We start from the raw sequence: 20263 nt of genomic DNA, 5'->3' as shown, positions 1-20263 counted from the left end.
CCAACACTCACCCCCGCAAAGCCTTGGCCCAGCTCTGACCCCCAGGGAATCCTTGTGGTTCTTCTGGAAGCTGCTCTTCTTACCTGTGCCGCTGCCACAAAGAACCTACAGAAACGGGGTACAAATGGCTCAGCAACCATTAGCACGGCACGTGCCCTGGCCGTGGAGGAAGGTGACAAAAGCACGAGGCTGGCCCTGGAAAAGGCCAGTGGCTATTGAGGAATTCTTTGTCCTCGGGTCCCTTCCCACAGCCATGGGGCCCAGAGGTCTGTATCTCCTCTCCTAAAGCCAGGAGAGGGAGACTTCCCGAAAACTGCTTCAAAGCTTGCCAAGTGCACCTGCAGTGTGGGACGGTCCCTGACTCCCACCTGAGGACAGGAGACACTGCTGTTCCTGACAGCAGGGTCTGAGCAGACAGGCAAGCTGAGGGGGGAGGGTGTGATCTCCAGAACCGGGAAGGCAAAGAGGTGCGGGGCCTTTGCATGGTTTAGTTGTGGATCCTTCCTTCCAGAAGGAAGCCTCGGGTCTTCTTCAATGGGGAAGGAGAAGGCTGCCTCAGAAGCTGGGCGGAAGCCGGTACCGGGAGCCACCATAAGCAGCTACCAGAGCGTGAATCATCCGGTTGGGCAGGGGCGGTCCCCAGTAACGGGAGGCCTGCACAGGAGAGGGGGCAGTTTGCACTAATGGGGGAGAGTGTCGGCTCAAGTGGCCTTGAGACCTCTCTTACTGCCGGAAGGGCAGCGGGATCGACCTGCTCTTGCCTCTAGAGACCAAGAATTTGCACCTCACTGACACCTGCTGGCTCACTAACCCGGCCCCTGGCCCACGTGCCAGCCCATGGCCCACGTGCGAGCCCTGATGCGGTGGCCATGCCCAGGTTGGCCTGCAGCAGCCGCTCAATTCTAGGACTCTTTAACTTTTTCTGGGGAATTCAGGAGGGCATTAGCCAAAGTCAAATAGACCCTCTCCCTGGAAAATCACACACACGTACATGAACACAAAGATTTTAATATCATTTGGGAGAGAGGCTTGGGACCTGTTGATACCTACCTGCAGTCTCTTTAGAAAACTCTGTGCCTCAGGGCACCTGGGTGGCTCAGCGGGTTAAAGCCTCTGCCTTCGGCTCAGGTCATGATCTCAGGGACCTGGGATCGAGCCCCACATCGGGCTCTCTGCTTGGCGGGGAGCCTGCTTCCCTTCCTCCCCTGCCTGCCTCTCTGCCTATTTGTGATCTCTGTCTGTCAAATAAATAAATAAAAATCTTTAAAAAAAAAAGAAAAAGAAAACTGTGCCTCGGTTGGAGAAGAGCCACCTGCAGGGAGGCACTCGCCTCTGGTTCATTCTTGCAAACGTGGTGGCCGGGCTGTGGGTCTTCTCTCACTTCCAGACCTGGGAGACGGCGGTGCTGCGGTTTTGCTCGTCTTGTGTCCCAGGAAACCCCAGGCACGGGGTGTCAAACCGTGCATGTACCTGCATCTTGGCTTCTAGAAAAAAATGCTTCTGTAATATGTTGGAACTGAGTTTTTCGAGCAACGCTGGAAATATTTTGATTTCTCCAGCCCTGCCAACAGGACCCTGGTCAGGAGGTTAAGTGAGTTACATTGAAAAGACACACTTTTCCTTCCCAGGCTGATAAACAAGCCCGCTGCAGGGAGATTGACTTCCTCCACCAGAGCTCAGCTGGAGCGGCCCATCTCTGGCCAAGGAAAACAAATGCATAAACATTTCGGGGACATATAGGAAGCATTTCTGTGGGACGCCTGCTGTGAATGGCCACTGGAGTTTACACAGCAAACCCCAGTGGGGCCTCCACACAGCTTAGACAAAGCGCGCCCTGCCCTCTCACTTCCCTCCTGGCTCCTCCCTGCTTCTCCCCAAAGACCCACAATAAGATAATACAACAATCCAGCCACGACTCGTGCCCAGCCCATGAGAGTGCAAAACAGGCCCTCACGTTGTCACCACCAAATGCCTGGCACATAAAGAGAAGGGGTCTCCTCTTCACCAGCGCTGCAGAGGTAAGACAGTCCCTGAGCTGCTCTGGTCCTGAGCACGGGGGTGGCTGGGGGGATGGGGGTTACAGGAGGGATGGGACACAGAGGCTGGGGACCAGCCACCATTCAGCATCTAGGGCTCTCCCTGGCCTCTCCCTGGGCCAGGGCAGACACGGGAGGAGCTCACTCACTGGTCCTTCTGTGCAAACACCCACCTCTGCGGGGCCTGCTCAGAGTTCCGGCCTGGCCCGAGCAGGGGCCAGCAATGGACCGCGCTCCTGCGCACTCGGTCTCATGCTGCTCCTGGCTCCTCACGTGGCTGGGCTGGTGACAGAGGCTCCTGGAGGCTAGTGCTCTGCCTCTGAGTGCCCTTACTCAGTACCCCTGTTGGGAGCCATTACAGAGCAGTCCTTAATGTCACATTCCTTTTGAAAACCAGTAGGATGCAAGCCCAGGGAATCAGGGAGGCTGCAACTGTGCAAATTTCCCTTTATGAGTGACTGTTTTTCCCAGTCATACCTATCCCCTCTTGCTCTGGAACATGAGGGCCTTCCCAGGCTCTGCCCACCCACATTGGGGGGGTGCAGGGGACTATACCTGGTCCCTTGGCTCATTCTCATCTTATTGCCCTCTGTGGCAAGAGGTCCCTGCCTAGAAGGTTCTTCCCCATATCCACCTGTCCAGGTCCACATGACCATCCTCCTGGGGTCTCATAGGGATCCAGGTCTGCCCTGAGACAGGTTCCCAGGGGGCCGGTATTGCCCTAGGCAGCACAGCTTACAAAGCCTAGTGCCTTAGACCTGGGGCTGACGCGGAGAAGACAGGCTAGACCAGAAGCCCCAGCAGGGACACTACGGGACCAGAGGCATTGCCTGTTTGCAGAGACCCCCATTAGATGACCTCTTAGCCCACAGGTCTCTAGGGCCCTGGGCGACCATCCCTGTTCCCACCCCAGCCATGAACCATGCAAACCTCAGGCTTCCTTTGCCACAACAGAACAAACGAGCCTTTCCTCCTCAGCTTGGGTTTGACTCCTGCTTTATAGAACACCAACTACCAGAAATAACGAGCTCAGGGTGCCCGGGCTGACTGTATCACAGGCTTGACGAGGGGACAGGTGGCCCAGTGGGGAGCAGGGGAGGGATGCAGACAAAAAGCACACAGGCGGTCCAATCCTTGGCAGTCATGGCTCAGCTGGGAGGGAGCTGTAAGCAGCACTCTAGGCCCTCATCACAGTCCTGGGGGCCCTTCATGGAAGGGGCAGGAAGGTTCTGGATGCTTCTGCAGCACTGCTGGCCCAGTGTGGGGTGACACTCTTCTGAGAGACTTGTCCCTGAGGCCTGGGGCTCAGGTGTCACCCCCAGTGATGAGTGGTGGAGCCGTAGGCTTACCCACAGGAAGGGTCACAAGATGGGGTCTGAGCCGTTCCAGTTCACCGCTGCCCCCTTCCACCTACAAGCAGAGTAGCAGATAAAGAGTCAGAGCTGCCCAGGCCTACATGGGAACCATCTCTTGCCCTCACTTACCCGAAGGTCCTGTCTGAAGGGCTTTGAGGATTTCTGGTTCTAACCTCCCCACTTCGCCTCTCCACATCACACACAAACCTATATACCAGGCCCCCGTGAAACACAAACATACCTAGGACCCCAGAGAGCCCAGGAGAAGAGAGAAGGGGGGGGACATTCAATGGTTCTTGCCACAAGTGTTTATCGAGAGCCTGCTGTGTGCCTAGCACTGCAGGGCCCTGAGCTGATGGGCGTGGTCCACGTGCCCAAAGACACAGCCACCTCCCAGGGTGCCTCATGGTGGACTTGACAGCACATGGGAAGATCCAGATAGGGAGAATCCTGGAGGGTTCCAGGTGCCAGAGCCTAGAGAAGGCGGGAGAGAGGTGTGGCCCACGGCAGGAAGCAGGCAAGGAGGCACCACACAGGACCTGGGAGCCTCGGAAGGATTCTGGGCTTTGCTCTGAGAGCCACGAGAAGCCAGAGAAGGGCTGGAAGCAGCTCAGTAAAACACAGATTTGCATTTTTTTTTTTAATTACTTGATGAAGTCTTAAGAAGCAGTATCATTTAATGGACTAGATACAATTTTAATACCAGTCCAATTCCAAAATAAAAGTTAGTGGAGATGATACCACAAAATGACCCAACACTTAATTTTTTAAAAATTTTTATTCACTTATGTATTGTTGAGTGCGTGGGGGGAGGGTAAGCAGAGACAGAGAGAGAGAATCCTAAGCAGGCTCCACGTCCAGTGTGGAGCCCAGCACAGGGCTGAATCTCATGACCCCGAAATCATGACTGGAGCCTAAATTAAGAGTCAGATGCTTAACCGACCGAGCCATCCAGGCACGCCCCAGCATATGACTTGAATATACGGCACACTCGTTTTCTAAAGCAGCCCAGGAGGATCACATTTCTAGCGGATGGAATGTTCCTGCAAGACCTGATCCTGGGTATCTAAGAGATACACATCCGTCCTGAGATCCAGGAACTTTGGAAGCAGATGTGGCATCTACCTCAAAAGCAGTGCTAGGGTGCAGGGTTCGACCCCAGGCTCCTGAAACGCTTTTCACAATGTTGAGGCTAGCGGAGGGAGCACACTTTTTCAAAACCTGACGTTTTTCTTCTGACAGAAGTCAACACGTCAATGGCCAACAGAAGGGGGTGGGGGGAAGGAAGCTTTCCTCATTTTAACTGTGCTTCTGCTTTGGAGAGTCCCAGCCGCCTGAGGTGGGAGCCACAACAGGCGAGTGAACAGGGTCTCCCAGAGGAAGACTGTGCACCTCCTGACTGATCGCTCACAAGTCCCACTACGTTTCAGCAGTGGTTGGTTGTAAACCCAACCTTCTCCACCTTCATGAAGAACGCAGACTCCCTCTGAACTTCTTTCTCCTTCCTTCCTCAGGCTTCTGCTCTTTGTCTTTCTTCACGACCGTGCCTTGCTTCAGTGGCCGCACCAATGTCTCTGGCTTTTCGATGGAGAGGGACAGCCTTCCAGAGGCAATGGGACTCGTACTCACTCTGCTCTTACCAAATTACTTTCCTCTTGATTATAGGCACCTTCCTGGCATCTGTAAAGACTGTATTTTCTTCTGTTGAATTTTTTGCACACCTTTGACCAGCCCCTTCCTCTTCAAAGGAGCAAAAAGATTTCTCGTCATTTGAAGACAAAAAATCATGGTGGTATTTCTGTGTGTCTTGCTCCCGTGGAAGGGTTTGGTGTGGGAGATACTTGGCCTATCGTCTGTTTTGGAACAATGACTGTCCCGCTCGTCTCCGACCTCCACCCACCCACTGTGAGGATAGAAGGAATGTGAGAATTTAGTGTTTGTCACAGTCCAGACACAAGATGCAGCCCTGCCTTGCGTTGTGAGACATTTTTATCCAGTCTGTATATTAATGCTGAATTGCATCTTTCCATTAAAATCCTCAGCATAAAAGGCTGAAATGGGTAGGTGGTAGGGGAAAACCTGCTAAGACTGTTAACAAGACCGTTAACACTGTTTTAGGAAACTAGTCCTTCCAAACTACCTCTGTGTGCTCTTCAGTGTTATGGATGATGCCCTGTGACACCAGGAGAGCCCACCCAAATGGGGTGGTAGGACTTTTTGACAGCCAACCCTTTCCTTCCTGTGTAAAAGCCTGGGAGATACCCTTCACACCTGAGCCATTGGACCCAGGAGAGCCTTCTGGTCACAAATGCTCAGAAGCGGGTCTGGATGTGCAAAAAATTTTGGACACATTCCTCGGTGTTTTCTCCAGACTAAGTGCTGGAAGACCGACCTTAGCAAGACTCACTCTAAACATAACCTGTAATGAGACACATAGCCCTCTTGTGCTCGTCCACCGATCCTGCCTCCCCTTAACTCTCTGTCATGTCACGTGACGGGAAATGGTCGGCGCCATTTTTCCCCCGGTGGGGTGGGGGGGACTTGAGTGATTCTGTGGTGTCCGCATGCTTTCGACTATTTCCTGAGCTGCTACGGGTCAGCCCTGGGGCAGATCTAGAGGGATCTATTAGGTGCTCTGGGGCTGGGCCACTTTGAGGGGCTCCAGTGGCATCAAAGTGTCTGTCACTGCTTGAGGAAGAGGCAATGCGACTGTATCTGGAGATCATCAACGTGGTTGGAAGTCGGACCATGCCTCGGTCATCAAGCAGCTACTGCCCGTGCTATTTGGTGCTGGGGCCTGATGATGTCACAGGGTGGCCCCTACAGGTGCAGCCAGTAGTAGGGAAGACAGATGCAGCTCTCAGTCACACAGCTGAGCAGGATCTGGGGAGTAAGTCCCGCTGGGAAGGCATGGTGCTGACCACGGGTTCCCAGGGACTAGGCAGACTTACTGTGCCAAGTGTGTCAATAGTGCGTCAGCAATACGCGGCGGTGTGACCTGGGGCTTCATCAACTCCACCATGCAACTTGACATTTCCAATTTTATTTCTCTGTTCCTCATCTTTGCAGTTTTGAAGCATGTCACTAAAACCTTTTATTGTTCTATTAAGATTTATAGGTGAGTATCAGCCTCTGTAAGTTTCTTATCAAAGTCTTACACACTAGGGCTATATCCTGAATCCAGACCCTTGGGAAAGCATCAGAAAGGAGACATGGATGAGAGCGACATTCTGCCCATTGCCTAGCTCCAGGAAGGCATCAGGGTCCCAGACTGCAAAGGGAAAACTATTGCCCAGACCAGAGTGGTTTCCTCTCCCAGTTGTGGTAAGAATGGGCAGGGGTGGGGTTGTGGGGCGGGAGTCAGAAGTACATCAGATTTCTTGTTACCATAAGGTCTAACTTCAACCTGGTCCCCAAACCCTTCTCTCATCCCTCCCCACCCCTCCCAGCCTTCACCCTCCACACTCTGACAGGCAGAGAGAAGGTCCTTCTATGAGCTCCCCATTTGCAAACAGCTCAGATCCTGGCAACATGGGATTTGGCTTCAGTGCAGGGGTGAGTCACATCTCTCTACTACTAGAGACATCCATGCCATCCCAACAGTCACTGGATCTTACAGTTAGGTGGTGGGAGTTAATGCTTAGTTTCGAGGCTTTTTACCATGGTAACTAACCCACCCAGCTAACAGGTACCAATGAGGGGGAAAGTATTAGAAGCAGCAGAGAAAAGTAGTTTACGGTTGATAGAAAATCAAAGCAGAGATGTTTTTAAAATGGCAAGAGCTGAGACACAGGGGGGCTGTGCTCGTGTGAGGATGAATGGTTCCCTGGTAGGAAAGTCCGTGGCCAATTACAAGGACAGTAAACAGAGCTCTGTGTATGCAGTTAGGGGCAGGCAGAGGGAGGGCAGGGATGAAACGGACCTGCAGACAGCACAGCGGGCAGAATGAAAGCTCACTCTCCCAGGGTTAGTTCAGGAGGCTGAGCGTAAGAGTTCCCAGCAGGCTTTCTTGACCTGAGACCACTGACATTGTGGGCTAATTTTTATTCTGGGGCTGTCTTGTGCATTGTGGGATTTTTAGCACCCTCCTCCCTGCAGCCGTGATACCCAAAAGATGTCTCCCAACATTGCCAAATAGTCCCTGGGGCACAAGATAACCCAGTGGCTGAGGACCACTGGCTTAGGGGTCGAGCTCCAAGAAGATGCTGTGGTCCCTGGAGCTCAGGGAGGCTCAGCATCACAAAGAGGGCCCACCTCAGGGCCACAGATGAGGCCCTTCCCTCCCCAGGGCCATAAACCACCCTTGAGCAGGGGTTGCCCACTCCACAGACTTTCAGCATTGATGATACTAGTGTATCCTGGGGACAGATGCCTAGTAGAGCTGGTATCAGCAAAGAGAAGGGCACAGGCCAGGTTTTAAAGGTCTCACCAGAGCTGACCAGTAGAAATACACCACAGAACTCTTGCTCACTATGGGTTTCCAGGCAAGTATCCTGTTGTGCAAGTTCTACTTCCTGTACTCTAGCCACGGGAAGCAGAAGATTCTGGAATGAACCCCATAGGCTATCCCTCCCTTGCGGGCCTTGGCCTGTGCTGTGCCCTCCACCCGGAACAACCATCCCTCATCCCCACCCACCATTCTTCAGGATCAGATCCAAGATTCCTCCTTCTAGAAGTGTGTTCTGACCCCCAAGCAGCCTGGGGGTCCTCCCTCAGCACCATATTGTCATGGGGTCTCCCTCCCCCCTGAGACTGTGAGCCCCTCAAGGACAGAGCTGGTATCACTGGCCTCTGTCCCCTCCAAGACATCTCAGGGCCAAGTGCCACTAAATGAACACAGCCCTCCCCAGCAGCTATTCCTTCTGGGGTCCCAAGGGCCCAGTACGGATGCGTCTTCATTCACACTGCGGTCTCTCTTGCCTTTGACCCAGGCAGTCACAGAGCCCAGCCCATGGCCCTTGTCCCCTCTTGTCCCTTCCCCTATGCCTCCTCCTGATTATCCCTTCTCCCCACACACGCACGTGCACCCCCGTGGTCTCCAAAGGAAAGGGAATGCTTCTGCCTCTCTTTTTTCGACCTCACAACAGCTTGGGGAAGGGATCCTTCTACCTCATCAACAGATGAGGAAACTGAGGTGTGGAACAGAACCAAGCCTTCTGGAGGTCATACAACATGACGATAGCAGAGCCAGGAGTGAGGTGTTGCATCATGGTGTTGAGGGTTCTGTGAATCCAACCAGGGCAAGGAACACAACAGGCAAGTGTGTGTGCAGGTTGTGGGGCAGGGAATCAGAAGAGATCAGCTGGGGCCACAGGAGCACCCAGGAAACCCTCTTTTGGTGGGTGAGAGACACTGTGGACAGGGTACCTGGGCAAGAAGTATGTCAGCTGAGGCATGAAGACTGGCACAGCAGCCCCCTCCCCCAGTGGGTGGGGGTACAGCTGACGGACCTGGGCACTCGGCTCCAGCCCCTGGAAGGCACTGTTCCCAGCTGAAATTATATTTTCAATTTCTTGTCTGAGCCTCCAAACAGAAACATCTGTGGCCCAGCCCCAGGCCCTGGTTATGTGTTCTTTCCTCTTTCCTCTGGACCACTGACAACTGTTTCATTCTCTCCCACTCTGGCTAGGCTGGAAGCTCGAGAGGTCACTGTGTGTGTCTTGTTTGGAAATGACCATAAATGAGTCTATTTTTGCTGAGATGGTCAGAGAGCAGCGGGAATTGCGGGGAGGGGGGACGGACAAACCCCACATTCCTGACATGAGGGTAGGTAATGGGAGACTCCCTGAGGTCCAGACGCGGGTCACATTTGAGAGCAGAGATGGCATGGGACCTGGGATCATTCGACTTAGGGTGCTCTTCCCCAGAAGCAAAACCAACAGTCCGGTCTTGTGTAATGTCACTGTGGTAACAAAGCCAGGTGGCGGGAAATCATACTGACCACTCAGTGACCTTCCCCTGGGCTGGGACAGCGCAAGCCTAAGCTTCAGGACCTGTGCTGTTTGTGACTCAAGGTATGGCCTGGGGCACAGAGCTCCACTTCGCATACCCTGACATGTGAAAGGAAGGGCCATCTCAGGTAGCATCTAAGGGCCTTCCCGTGGACCTCAGCAAGCTTCCAGATGGCCAGGGGTGTGGTGTGCTCCGTGCTGGGTCAGGGTGAGCATCAGATGTCCTTAGCAGGCAAGAGAGCTAGGTTTAAGGGTAGGCAGCACATTTCTGCCTAGATTAGAAGAGAGTGGATCATGAACTTGACTTCTATTCAATTGTGAACTCTCCCAGAGCAAGGACCTAGAGTCTCATCTGGCTGTTTCTTCCATGGAGTCCAGCCCAGGGATTCCATGAGGTTGAAGTGATGGGCCCAGGGGTCTGGTCATCTTGCGGTAATGACCTGAGATGTGGCCTGAGTTCAGGCCATGACACCACATGTACCCCCTTCCTGTCAGGGTGGGGACCTCCTATGGGCAGCAGGGCTCATCCCCCAAGAGGCAGGGCCCTTTCTCCCCAGGGTCTTCACTGACCTTGAAGGCCACTTTCCCAAGTTTCTCCCTTTGAGCTGTTCGAGAATCTGGGATGAAAACAAAATGCAAAGCCTTTGTAATCCAACCCCTTGGAACAGGATTCCAGGAGGCTGGGCCTGCTGTTTCCCATTACAGTGGTATGTTATCTGATGGGTACTGGAGGGAGAGGGGGGGAACCAGCATTCCCACTATTCACTCACCCACTTAGCTTTTCTGAGAATGATGCTGGGAAAAATCTCACCACATTAACATCCCAGGTGGACCCACCATGGTGGGGCAGGTCGTAGAGGTCATAAGAGAGGCAGACAGCTGGTTTTAGGAAAGGCCTAGCAGAGGATGGATACTCCTACCTGGGGGAAGGTGGGGATGGGGTGGGGCTGCCCCCAGGGCCAGCAAGGAAGGACCCCTGGCCCGGAGTATTACAACAGGCCAGATGCTTAAGGCTCAGCACTTCACCTGACATCTAACTCACAAGACAGCCAGAAAGGGCCACAGAGGGGTAGATGCTGCCCTCACCTGGCACCAGAAGTTCTGAGTGTGGTCCTGGGACAGCAGCACCAGCAATTCCCAGGAACTCCCCAGATATGCCAATTCCCAGGCCCCACCTAGCTACTGAACCAGAACCCGGGGGGGAAGGACTCACTGATGTGTGCTCTACCATATCCTTCAGGGATGCCTGCTGAAGCCTGAGGATCACACTCTTCCCAATGGCTGAACCACAGATGGAGACAGGTGTATCAGAGTACTGATCCCCACCATCCATCAGGAGCTAGGTGGAGTTTGGGCCCACAGAACCACCAGGCCAGTTGTTCCAAACCCTGTGTGATGCACAAATGTGATTTTCTATCTGTGACAAAGGACTAGGAAGCATGGCTAGAGCCACATGCTGATAGTGAGCAGGGACAGAAAAGGGCAGGGCAGAGACTTAGCCTATGGACCATATGCCCCAGGCCAAGGGATCGCTTCTGGCTGTAGGCAGTGACCCCATTTTCCCCCATCATTTCACTGTACACAGTGACAACTGGGATGGGAGGAGCCCTGGGAGAAGAGGACAGCTGACAGAAGAGGAAGAGATGCTCCCGGCCCATGCTCATGCTCAGATGACCCTGGACTGAGCTCCCTGACAAAACAGAGCCCCAAGTCACTGTTAAGCACTGGACAGTTAGGGCTGAGCCCAGAATGTCCAACCCCTGGGCTGGAGGTACTGGTGAGTCCTGCAGTGGAACCATTCTTGGGACAAGAGGAGTGATTCCAGATGGGGCTGTTGGAGAGGTCCCAGGTGGTGGTCCCCCACACCCCTGGAGTGGGGACTTTGGAGTCGGGGAGGTGGGCAGAGCCTGTGCCCAGGGTGTGGTCCACAGCCCTGCTTGGGAGGCCCACCTGCAGGAAGGATGCCCTGTGGCCTCTCACCCCTTCCTGAGGAGGGTGCCAAGGCCAGTGTCACCTCCTCTTTCCAGTGTTGCCCTTCTCTCATCACCTGGAATGAGTGGCCCTTTGTACATGAAAGGAAAGCGACCTGCTTGGGTCTTTAATCCGCCCGACGAAAGAAAAGCCAGCACATGACCCCACAAGAATGCTCTGTCCCTGGCTCGGTGGGCAGGCAGGAGGACGGATGAACAGATGGACGAATAGATGGGGTCTAATGAGGATGTCCCAGCATTTCCCACATTCCCTCCCTGGGGTTTCCGCTGTGACCGAGGCTCCAGTCAAGGGCTCACGAAGCTTTGGCTGGGCAGCAGCCCAAGGCTGCGAGCGAAACCCCTGGGTTGCAGGTGGTCAGAGCCCCAGCATTATCCATGTCCTGCACCCCAAGTTAATCACTTCACAGTTGGGGACATGAGGTTCCATCTGAGGTCACACCGCGGCACAGGGCCACTAAGACACTACCCGTGAGAGCTGTTTACAGAGCACCTGGTGCGATACCAGGTGCCCTCACAAGAGCCCCACGCTGGGCTCTCCATTTTACCAGTCTTACAGCTGACAGTGTGAGGGACACACGGGTGAAGAGTGGAAAGGATTCAAACTCTAGAACCCACACTGACCACGTGCAAGTTCTAGCACTTCCCCAGAAGGCACTGGAATGCAGACCTCCTTCCTCCCCAACTTGCTCCTCCCACTGCATCTGAGGCCTCCAAGTCATTCCGCAAAGGCTTTGTGAAGGGCCTGCCTGAGGCGGGGGTGCGGGGGGTGGGGGAGATCCTGAGTGAAGGGAGCCCCAACTCACCCTGAGCCTGAGCTGGAATAGGGGAGTCAAAGATCTCCCACCGTGTGTCTGAGGCTATAGGGCACCTCTGCTTGGGGTTCAGAGGGCCCAACCCACACCAATAGAACGAGTGGGGCTGCTCCTCCTGGACGCAGAGGGTGCTGCTGCTACAGGAAGCCATCTCAGGGCTACCCCCTGGGGACTGCAGAGGAGCTAGGCCCTCTCACCTTCCCATCCTGCTCAAACTCCTCCCATCCCCTCTTCCACCTGTATCCTACCTGTCCTTCCTCCTGACCGGACCTCACAGCACTCACTGCAGGTGCCGGTGATCACCATGAGCAAGGATGGACCTCAAGAAACACCTACTCAGTACCCCCACCCCTGCCACAGGGGCAGCCCCAGAAGCTGTCTGAAGACACAGTCAACTCACAGACCACACACTTCTCCACTTGAGCCACAGAGACCACGAAAGTCTACGTACAAACAAGCCCCAAGCCCTGCGCCTTTCCATTCTGTGGAAGGCCTGCCTCACCACAGACTCTTGGTTAGGGCAATCCCGAAACCCATCCTCCTTCCAGTGGGTATGACCACCCCCAACCATCATACCTCGAAGGCACTCAGGTGAGCTTCCAGAGCCAGAGATAGACCTGACTCACCTGGTTCTGATGCAGAGCTCGACGGGTGGGACGAGGTCATTGTCTCTGTCCTCAGGGATGGTCTGGGTGGTGTCTGGGGGCCGGGAGAGAGAGACACACACACACTCATTAGTCTGGGGTCTGAGCTTGTGGGTCAGCACCAACAACCCAGCTCCTGGGACCTGACTGTTCTAGCACCTGCTCTGCTTCTCATCTTGACTGGACCCACCCTTGTTCCTGTCCCACTGCTTCTCCTCTGGACCACAGCACTCTCCTCACGCCTCCCACCTCCAGTCTCCAACCCACCCTCCTGCTCCCCGTCAGCCACCAGCATCATTCTTTCTAAAACTCATCTGATCCCATCACTCTCCTGCTCTAAAACCTTCCATGGCTCCTCATTGCCCATAGAAGAAAATCCAAACTTGTCAGCACGGTATTCAGGGCTCCCTACTCTGAGTTCTCAACTCCACCGTACACCTCTAATGCTACCAGCTTCTCAAGGCCCTGCTCTGGCTCCTCCGGGAGGAGGTTACACGGACACACGCTCTCTGATCCCCCAGTGGGGACACAGGTCTGAGGGCCTGTGTTGTTCTCTGCCTGACCGGAGGACGTGGGCCGGTGGGGATGGCGCACCAACAGTCAGCCGGATCTGCTCCTGCTGGTTGGCCAGGCCATCGTAATAGTACAGGTCGAAGAGCCTCTCGGCCCTCCAGTCTCGCAGGAGCTCTGGCTGCAGGCTGAAGAGGACGCTGAAGTGGCTCTCGCTGCACACCACCCAGATGGGGAACCTCGGCGTCTTCAGGAAACAGCCCACCTGCAAGAGGGATGGGAGGCAGACAGAGATGCTGGTGCTAGCCCCAGAGAAAGGGCCCCAGCATGTTCCGTCTAACCCGGGTTGGGCTGACCTCAGAAAGACCAGAGGGGGATCCCGGCCTCTGAGCCAGACTGGGAGTCCCTTGAGCTGCTCACAGACATGGCTTGTCCCCTGGAGCCATGCCCGCCACTCTCTGGGGCTTCCCCTCACCCACGGTCACGCTGTGAGGTATGCCGGCCTGAAACCTCGGGCGCCCACACTGCTTCCTCTCCCATACTTAACTGGCTCACAGGGCTGCCCAGCCTGCCTCGGAAAGCTCTTCTGCAGCCAGCCGCTCCTCCCCAGATGATGACCTCCCCACCAGTTCTTCCACAGCCACACCCAGCAGCGCACCAGCCTCTCACCAATCCTCAAACATGCCAGCGCGGCTGGCCCCCGTGCCTGGGCACCCCCGTCCCCCATCTAGAGTGCTGGGACACCTCTCCTCCCCTTCCAGGTTCTGCATCACCCAAATTAGCCAACCAGGGAGCATGAATCACCCTCTAGTTCCTGGGTGGGGGCTACTATGTAACAGGTACTAGGTACCCAGTACCCGCCTGCCCTCCTGCAGCGCATCACAGCCTCACCAAGACGTGCCAGCCTGCCTCCCAAGCACCAGACTGTGCCCTTAGCACCAAGGGCAGGGGTTAGAAGCCAACATGAGCAAATGTTTGACGAGTGAGGGTCCTCATGCATGAAGAGGAACTTGAACTAGGTAGGACTGTACCTTGAAGATAGGTGGGCTTGGAGCCACAGGGAGATGGGAGAGGGGTGAGCATTCTGTTGTGGGGTGCCAGGAAGGAATGCCCAGAATCATCCATCCAGGGACTAGCTGGGCATTCGGGAAAGAGCGTGGGGGGAGAGGAGGATAAGGAGCTGGGACTTTCTGATGAGAGACTCTCTTGAAAAGCTCCCCGCAGAGGGGTGTTCAGGGAAGGCATATGGCACGGAACATGCTCCAGGACCCTCATTGCTGCTGCTTAGGGCAGAGGAGCGGTGGGGGCCCTCTGCAAGTCCTGCTCAGAGGTCTGGCTGGCTCTGCCCATCAAGCTCTCTGAGGTCTCTCCCCGTCACCTGTGACTCCCGGGGGCTGCTCCTCTCCCAACCCCGGGCCCTAGTTTATTCAGCTCTGTGCGTGCCATGGACCAGGCTGATTTTGGCCTAATCCCCACCAGCCCCAGGGAGATGTTTGTATGCTCAGGTATTTACAGCCACAGCCTGCGGATTAAGGAAAGAATGGGAATTATTTTTCCAGTGGGGAGAAAGGCATACTTTCTCCGGCCTGTCACAGGAGAGTGGCCGAGCGGTCTTCCTGGGGCCTCCCGGAGCCCCTCCTGGAAGCGGACTCTGGACTGGGGTATCTCGGACAGGGGACCTGTGCTTAGGTCCCTAGGGAAAGACTTGCCCACCAACAGTGGCCTCCTCCAGGGGGTAGGATGGCGATCTTTACAAGGTGTCCGTTTTCGCATTTTCCAAGCGTCCTGCCCCGCCCCGCCCCCACCTGGCCAGTAGGGCCCTCACCCCAACCCCTCTTGACATTAAAACGTGACTCCAGAGCCCTCTCCTTGGTGGATGTGGGGGAAATAGATACCTCAGAGGACGTGGCCAGACGTGCCTAAACCCCACTGCAAACTTGGCTCCCATTCCGAGCTCAAACTTTTCTGGTGAGGGCCTCACCTCGAATAGGGAGCCTTCTCGGGGACCCAGGGCTCACTCACTGCAGGAAAAAGAGCGGAGCAACCTGCCAGAGGGCAGGCGTCTGCATAATTAGCCACCCTGAACTTTCCAGGAGAGGGGACAAAAGGGCAGCCTGCCATTTGTTAAATGGTCAAAAGATTATGGGGGAAAAAAAAAAGCTGCCCAGAGATTTTATAAATGAGTTTTCTCATTCAGGAGCCCCCTCCAAGTGGGTGACATTTTCCAAAGATGAAATTCACTTCCTCTGGGTTCGGAGGTAGCTGACCAAAGGCCTGCGGTGAGGAGGGAGGGTAGGGGCACATTTCCTTCAGGATAGGGGAACAGAGGGCACCGTGAGGAGTCACTTTTAAAGGGGGATTCTTAAATCTTTTGCAGGGGTGAGACGAGTGAATGCCCCCACACCTCGCTGCGGACTGCCAGCTTAGAAGCCCTAATTTAAAAAGAATGAACATTTGATTGCCAGCAGAGTTGCCATCTGTCATCTCTGAGGGTAACTGTCCTTCAACATGACTTGTGTTTCAGTCCCGGACATTACGCTCAGTGATGGGGGTACAGCAAGGAAGGAAACAGGACCAGTCTTGTCCTTGGGGGGGGGGCTCCCTGGATTAATGGGGAAGGCAGATAGTAATCAAATAATCATACAGACACATTTGCACTGCCCTGCCCCGAATCTAAGATGCCATCAGAATCACCATAATTGTTTTTTTTCATGAAGAAAGCAAGCTGGCAGTTAAAGTCTGACACCGTCAGCGATTCCAAGAATGCCTCAAAATCCCAGAGGCGTTCAAATGCACACAAAGTTTGCATCTCAAAAGCAATAAACCGTGACACTTGAAACCAAGAGGAGGACTGTGAAAGAAAGCAGTAAGATTCTGTATTGGAGAGGGACCAGGTGGCAGGGGACCATGAGAGCAGTCCCTATTCGGATGGATTGATGAGGTCAGGAGAGGTTTCCCTTAGGAGGTGACATTTAAGTCAAAATGTGAAGGGAGGGGCGCCTGGGTGGCTCAGTGGGTTAAGCCGCTGCCTTCGGCTCAGGTCATGATCTCAGGGTCCTGGGATCGAGTCCCACATCGGGCTCTCTGCTCAGCAAGAAGCCTGCTTCCCTCTCTCTCTCTCTCTGCCTGCCTCTCCGTCTACTTGTGATCTCTCTCTGTCAAATAAATAAATAAAATCTTTAAAAAAAAAAAATGTGAAGGGAGAGAACAGGTCTCATCGGGCCTCGTTGGCTATGCTAAGTTTGGGCTCTCAGTCCCTGCATTAGTTAGCTGAGGCCAGCAGAACAAAGTTCCACAGACCAGGTGGCTTAAACAACAGAAATTTTTTTCCTCACAGGCCTGGAGGCTGGAAGTCCAAGATCAAGGTGTAGGCAGGTTTCTCCTGAGGCCTCTCTCCTTGGCTGCCGATAGCCGTCTCCTCCCTGTATCTTCACGTGGTCTTCCGTCTGAACCTGTCTGGTTCCGAATCCCCTCTTCTTTTTTTTTTTTTTTTTTTTTTTTTTTTAAAGATTTTATTTATTTGTTTGACAGACAGAGATCATAAGCAGGCAGAGAGGCAGTCAGAGAGAGAGGAGGAAGCAGGCTCCCTGCTGAGCAGAGAGCCCGATGCGGGGCTCGATCCCAGGACTCTGAGATCATGACCTGAGCCGAAGGCAGCGGCTTAACCCACTGAGCCACCCAGGCGCCCCGTGAATCCCCTCTTCTTATAAGGACACTACTCAACTGGATTAAGGGCCACATAAGGACCTCATTTTAACGTAATCACTTCTTACAGGCCCTGTTTCCAAATACAGCCACATTCTGAGGTACTGCATATTAGGACCTCAACATGTGAATCTGTGAGGGGACATAATTCAGCCTCTAATGGCCTCAGAGGATGGGGAAACCACTGACAGGTGTGAAGCAAAAGAATGATGTGAGTCAGTCTACTCTAATGCTAGAGGTCACAGTGGCTTCGTGAAGGACTGGAAGAGGGTGGTAAGCTCATTAGTGAGCTCTGGGGTTGTGAGATTGAGTTGCAGTTCTAATGGGCAAGACCATGGCGAGCCCATGGAGGACCAGAACACACAGCCAGGCGGGGGCTGGAGGCCGGCTAGTTCAGTAGAGGATGCACTTCTTGGCCCAGAGCTTCCTCTTCTTCCCCCCAGGCACGTCCAGAGTATGGGTCATCTAATAAGCTCACTGACAGAAGGGACCTCCCTCAACCCCAGCCCCCACATACTCAGTGAGGGCCCTAGAACCAGGCTCCCAGCCAGAGGCTGCCGTAAGAAGCCCCGGACAGGGTGAATGACAGGCGGGCCCGCTTCTGCCATCTTTGAAAGAAAGCCTAAGCCTTATAGGAACAGTCCCATCTTGGGTGCCATGCCACGAGCTGTCTTAAATGCCAGACCTTCCCCGGGGCCACACTGCTGTTGCCCAGTGGAGGGGGCCCAGCTCTGAGTGTGGGTGCTAACCCTTCCTGGATTCTCTCCACAGCCAACATGGCCAACCATGTAGGCCCAAAGGAGTTCAGTGACAGAGGAGATGGAAGGCAGAGGTAAGGGGGAGGACAGGCTTTGTCTCTACTGCCAGACCTCTGCTTTTTCCTTCAGAGGCCCAGTCCTCAGTGAGCTCTAGGGAGGAGAGAAGGCCTGAGGGTACTTCCTCAGAGATCCCGCAGTGCCAAAGCAGAGAAGCAAACATCCTCTAGCTGCAAGAAAGGTACAAGCTTCAGTCTTCAGCCAACCGTATAATAGTGTGTGTGTGTGTTGGGGGTGGGGGGTGGGTTCCTGTGTGGATTCAAGAATTTGGATCATTGTAGGGCCTGAATTTCTTCAATCAGCATTTTATTCCAAGGGAAGGATGACCCCCAACTGATGTTCCCATCAACTACCCTCCGCAGACCAAAGGAAAATAGTTTACTTTTCAACCCACACCCTGAACACAAGAGTAAAACCAGGGCTCACGGTAAGCCCGGGGATTCCATGAGCCTGGCCAAGGTAACCTCTCTCAGCCCATGGAATTTCGGGCCAAATGCTTCCAGAGCCCACCTAGGGCCGGGCGCTCAGGGGCCCTGGTACTTCTCCAGGCCCACGTGACCACATTCCTGGGCTCCCTTCTGACACCAGCAAATCAGGGAGCCACTATTATTCTGTTCTCCCCAAGTCTGTGGAGCCCAGCGGTTGGCTTCCTGTCCCCAGGGGCAGGACCTGGGGCGGAGACCGCACCACATGGCCCATTATCAACAGGACAGCAGCCTGAACTCGTGATCGTGCCAGAAGGGCACCATGAAACCAGGGAGAGAACAATGTCTTCTCTGAAGACATGAAAACGGAGGCTTATAGAGGGTCTAACAGCAGGCTAGACAGGGACAACCACCCACCCTGCAGAGACACGCTGTCACCTTACCCTGCCTGACTTTGCCAGGGGCCCAGCCCTTCCCAAGACCCTGGCTGCAGGGAGAGAGGAAGGGGAGGGGGCGGTACACTAGCAAACAGATCGAGTGGCCTGTTAGGGTGGAACTGGCCCCCCAAAAACATACGTGGAGATCCTAGCCCCTAGAATGTGACCTTACTTGCAATTCGGGTGGTTGTAGACATAACTAGTTAAGATGGGATTAGTGGAGTAGAGTGGGCAACACACACACACATACCCCAACTGCATCTGCTCTGACCCTCAGTTCCCCTATAAATCCCTAGGAGTCCCTTTGAAACAACCTTTCCCAGAACATGGCACCGGCTGGCTTTGGGCGGGAATTTCATGCTAGAACTCGATGGCAGCCAAGTGCTATTTCTTCTTAAACCCTCTGTGATTGAGACTGGACCAAATTCTGACCAGCTCTGGAAACCAGAGTGGAGCTTCCCTTTCCCCGCCTTCCTTCTCTCCAGTCCCAGGGAGCCGGGCCCCTCTGTCTCCGGAGCCCTGCGTCCCAGTACCTGGCACACATTGTAGTGCTCGAAGAGAGATAAGAACCCGACGTCACTGCGCGCACCAATGCCCTTGAGCAGAGTGATGTTCCCGTTCCCAGAATCCAGCTCCACGACGTCATTGAAAACATTGGACACGGCTTTCCCGGTCAGGAGCAGATTGACGAGTTCCTGTAGATGAAAGAAAGGGGAAAGGCTTGTCCAGGGGAGATTGGGGACAAAAAAAAAAAAAAAGGGTGGAAAGGAAAAAAAGCAAGGAGGGAGAGAGCCCCAGATTTGGAGGGCTGGGATTTGGAGTTCCCACCAGCCATCAGGGAAAGCTGCCAGCGGTTCCCAGTCGAGCGACTCTAGGAACTCAGTGTGACCTTGATCCCACAGACACTCACTGAGCCTGGGTGGCAGCAGGAGACTGTTGGAGGGTAAGAATGGCTCCTGACCTCAGGCTCCATGCCGAGGGCAGGGATCAGGTGCGTCCCTGGGCGGCTGAGGCACAATGTAGGATATGACTGGGAATACAAAAATACGAGCTCGGAGCCCTCTGGGCCAGGCAGGCACAGGACTCTGTGGCTGAGTCAGAGCCACTCTGTGGAGAAGCCACATTGGGGTGGGTCTTGAAGGATGGCATTTTTTTCATAAACTTTTTTATTATGAAATAATTATAGACTCAAAAGAATTTGTAAAAATAGTACAGAGAGTTCCTGTGCACCCTTCACCCAGCTTCCCCCAATGATAACATCTTACACAACCAGCATCCATTATCAACGCCAGGAAGCAAACAATGGTATGAACACCAAGAAGGCAGCTCTAGGGCTTATTTGGATTTCATGGGCAATGGTGGGGTCTTTGAGCAGGGAGGGAGGGAGGAGGCCTGCAGAGGCAGACAGGCAGAGGCGAGGAAGCCCCAGGCTGGGTTCTAGATCTGTCCCCGCCTTGTCGGCCAAGTGGCGTCACGCATCCAGGGGCCCTGTAACTTGTGCCACAGGCCGACAAGCCTGCTGACTCCAGAACCCAGAGATCAGTGACACAGGGAGTCCTGTTCCTCTGGCTGCCTCCTGCCT

General features: G+C 54.4%; 1 protein-coding gene across 3 annotated transcripts in view; it reads right to left on the bottom strand.

Annotated features, from left to right (window-relative positions):
• Nucleotides 1–1353: 1353 nt before the first annotated feature.
• Nucleotides 1354–20263, bottom strand: part of MINDY4 (MINDY lysine 48 deubiquitinase 4) — a 103391-nt gene continuing 84481 nt past the window's right edge. The window contains exons 15-19 of one of the 3 annotated variants that reach the window (XM_047694421.1): nucleotides 19215–19376; nucleotides 13384–13564; nucleotides 12772–12844; nucleotides 3386–3446; nucleotides 1354–1484 (exon numbers count right to left, since the gene is read on the bottom strand). In XM_047694421.1, the coding sequence (XP_047550377.1) occupies nucleotides 3398–3446; nucleotides 12772–12844; nucleotides 13384–13564; nucleotides 19215–19376 (465 nt within the window). In that variant the 3' untranslated portion in view covers nucleotides 1354–1484; nucleotides 3386–3397. Of the gene's footprint in view, nucleotides 1485–3010; nucleotides 3447–3939; nucleotides 5132–12771; nucleotides 12845–13383; nucleotides 13565–19214; nucleotides 19377–20263 lie in introns of those variants that run through there. The other 2 variants (XM_047694420.1, XM_047694419.1) reach the window with 2 other exon arrangements.

The sequence above is a fragment of the Lutra lutra genome, chromosome 11, assembly GCF_902655055.1.
Source record: "Lutra lutra chromosome 11, mLutLut1.2, whole genome shotgun sequence".
NCBI lineage: Eukaryota > Metazoa > Chordata > Mammalia > Carnivora > Mustelidae > Lutra > Lutra lutra.
This window is presented reverse-complemented; position numbering and strand designations above follow the sequence as displayed.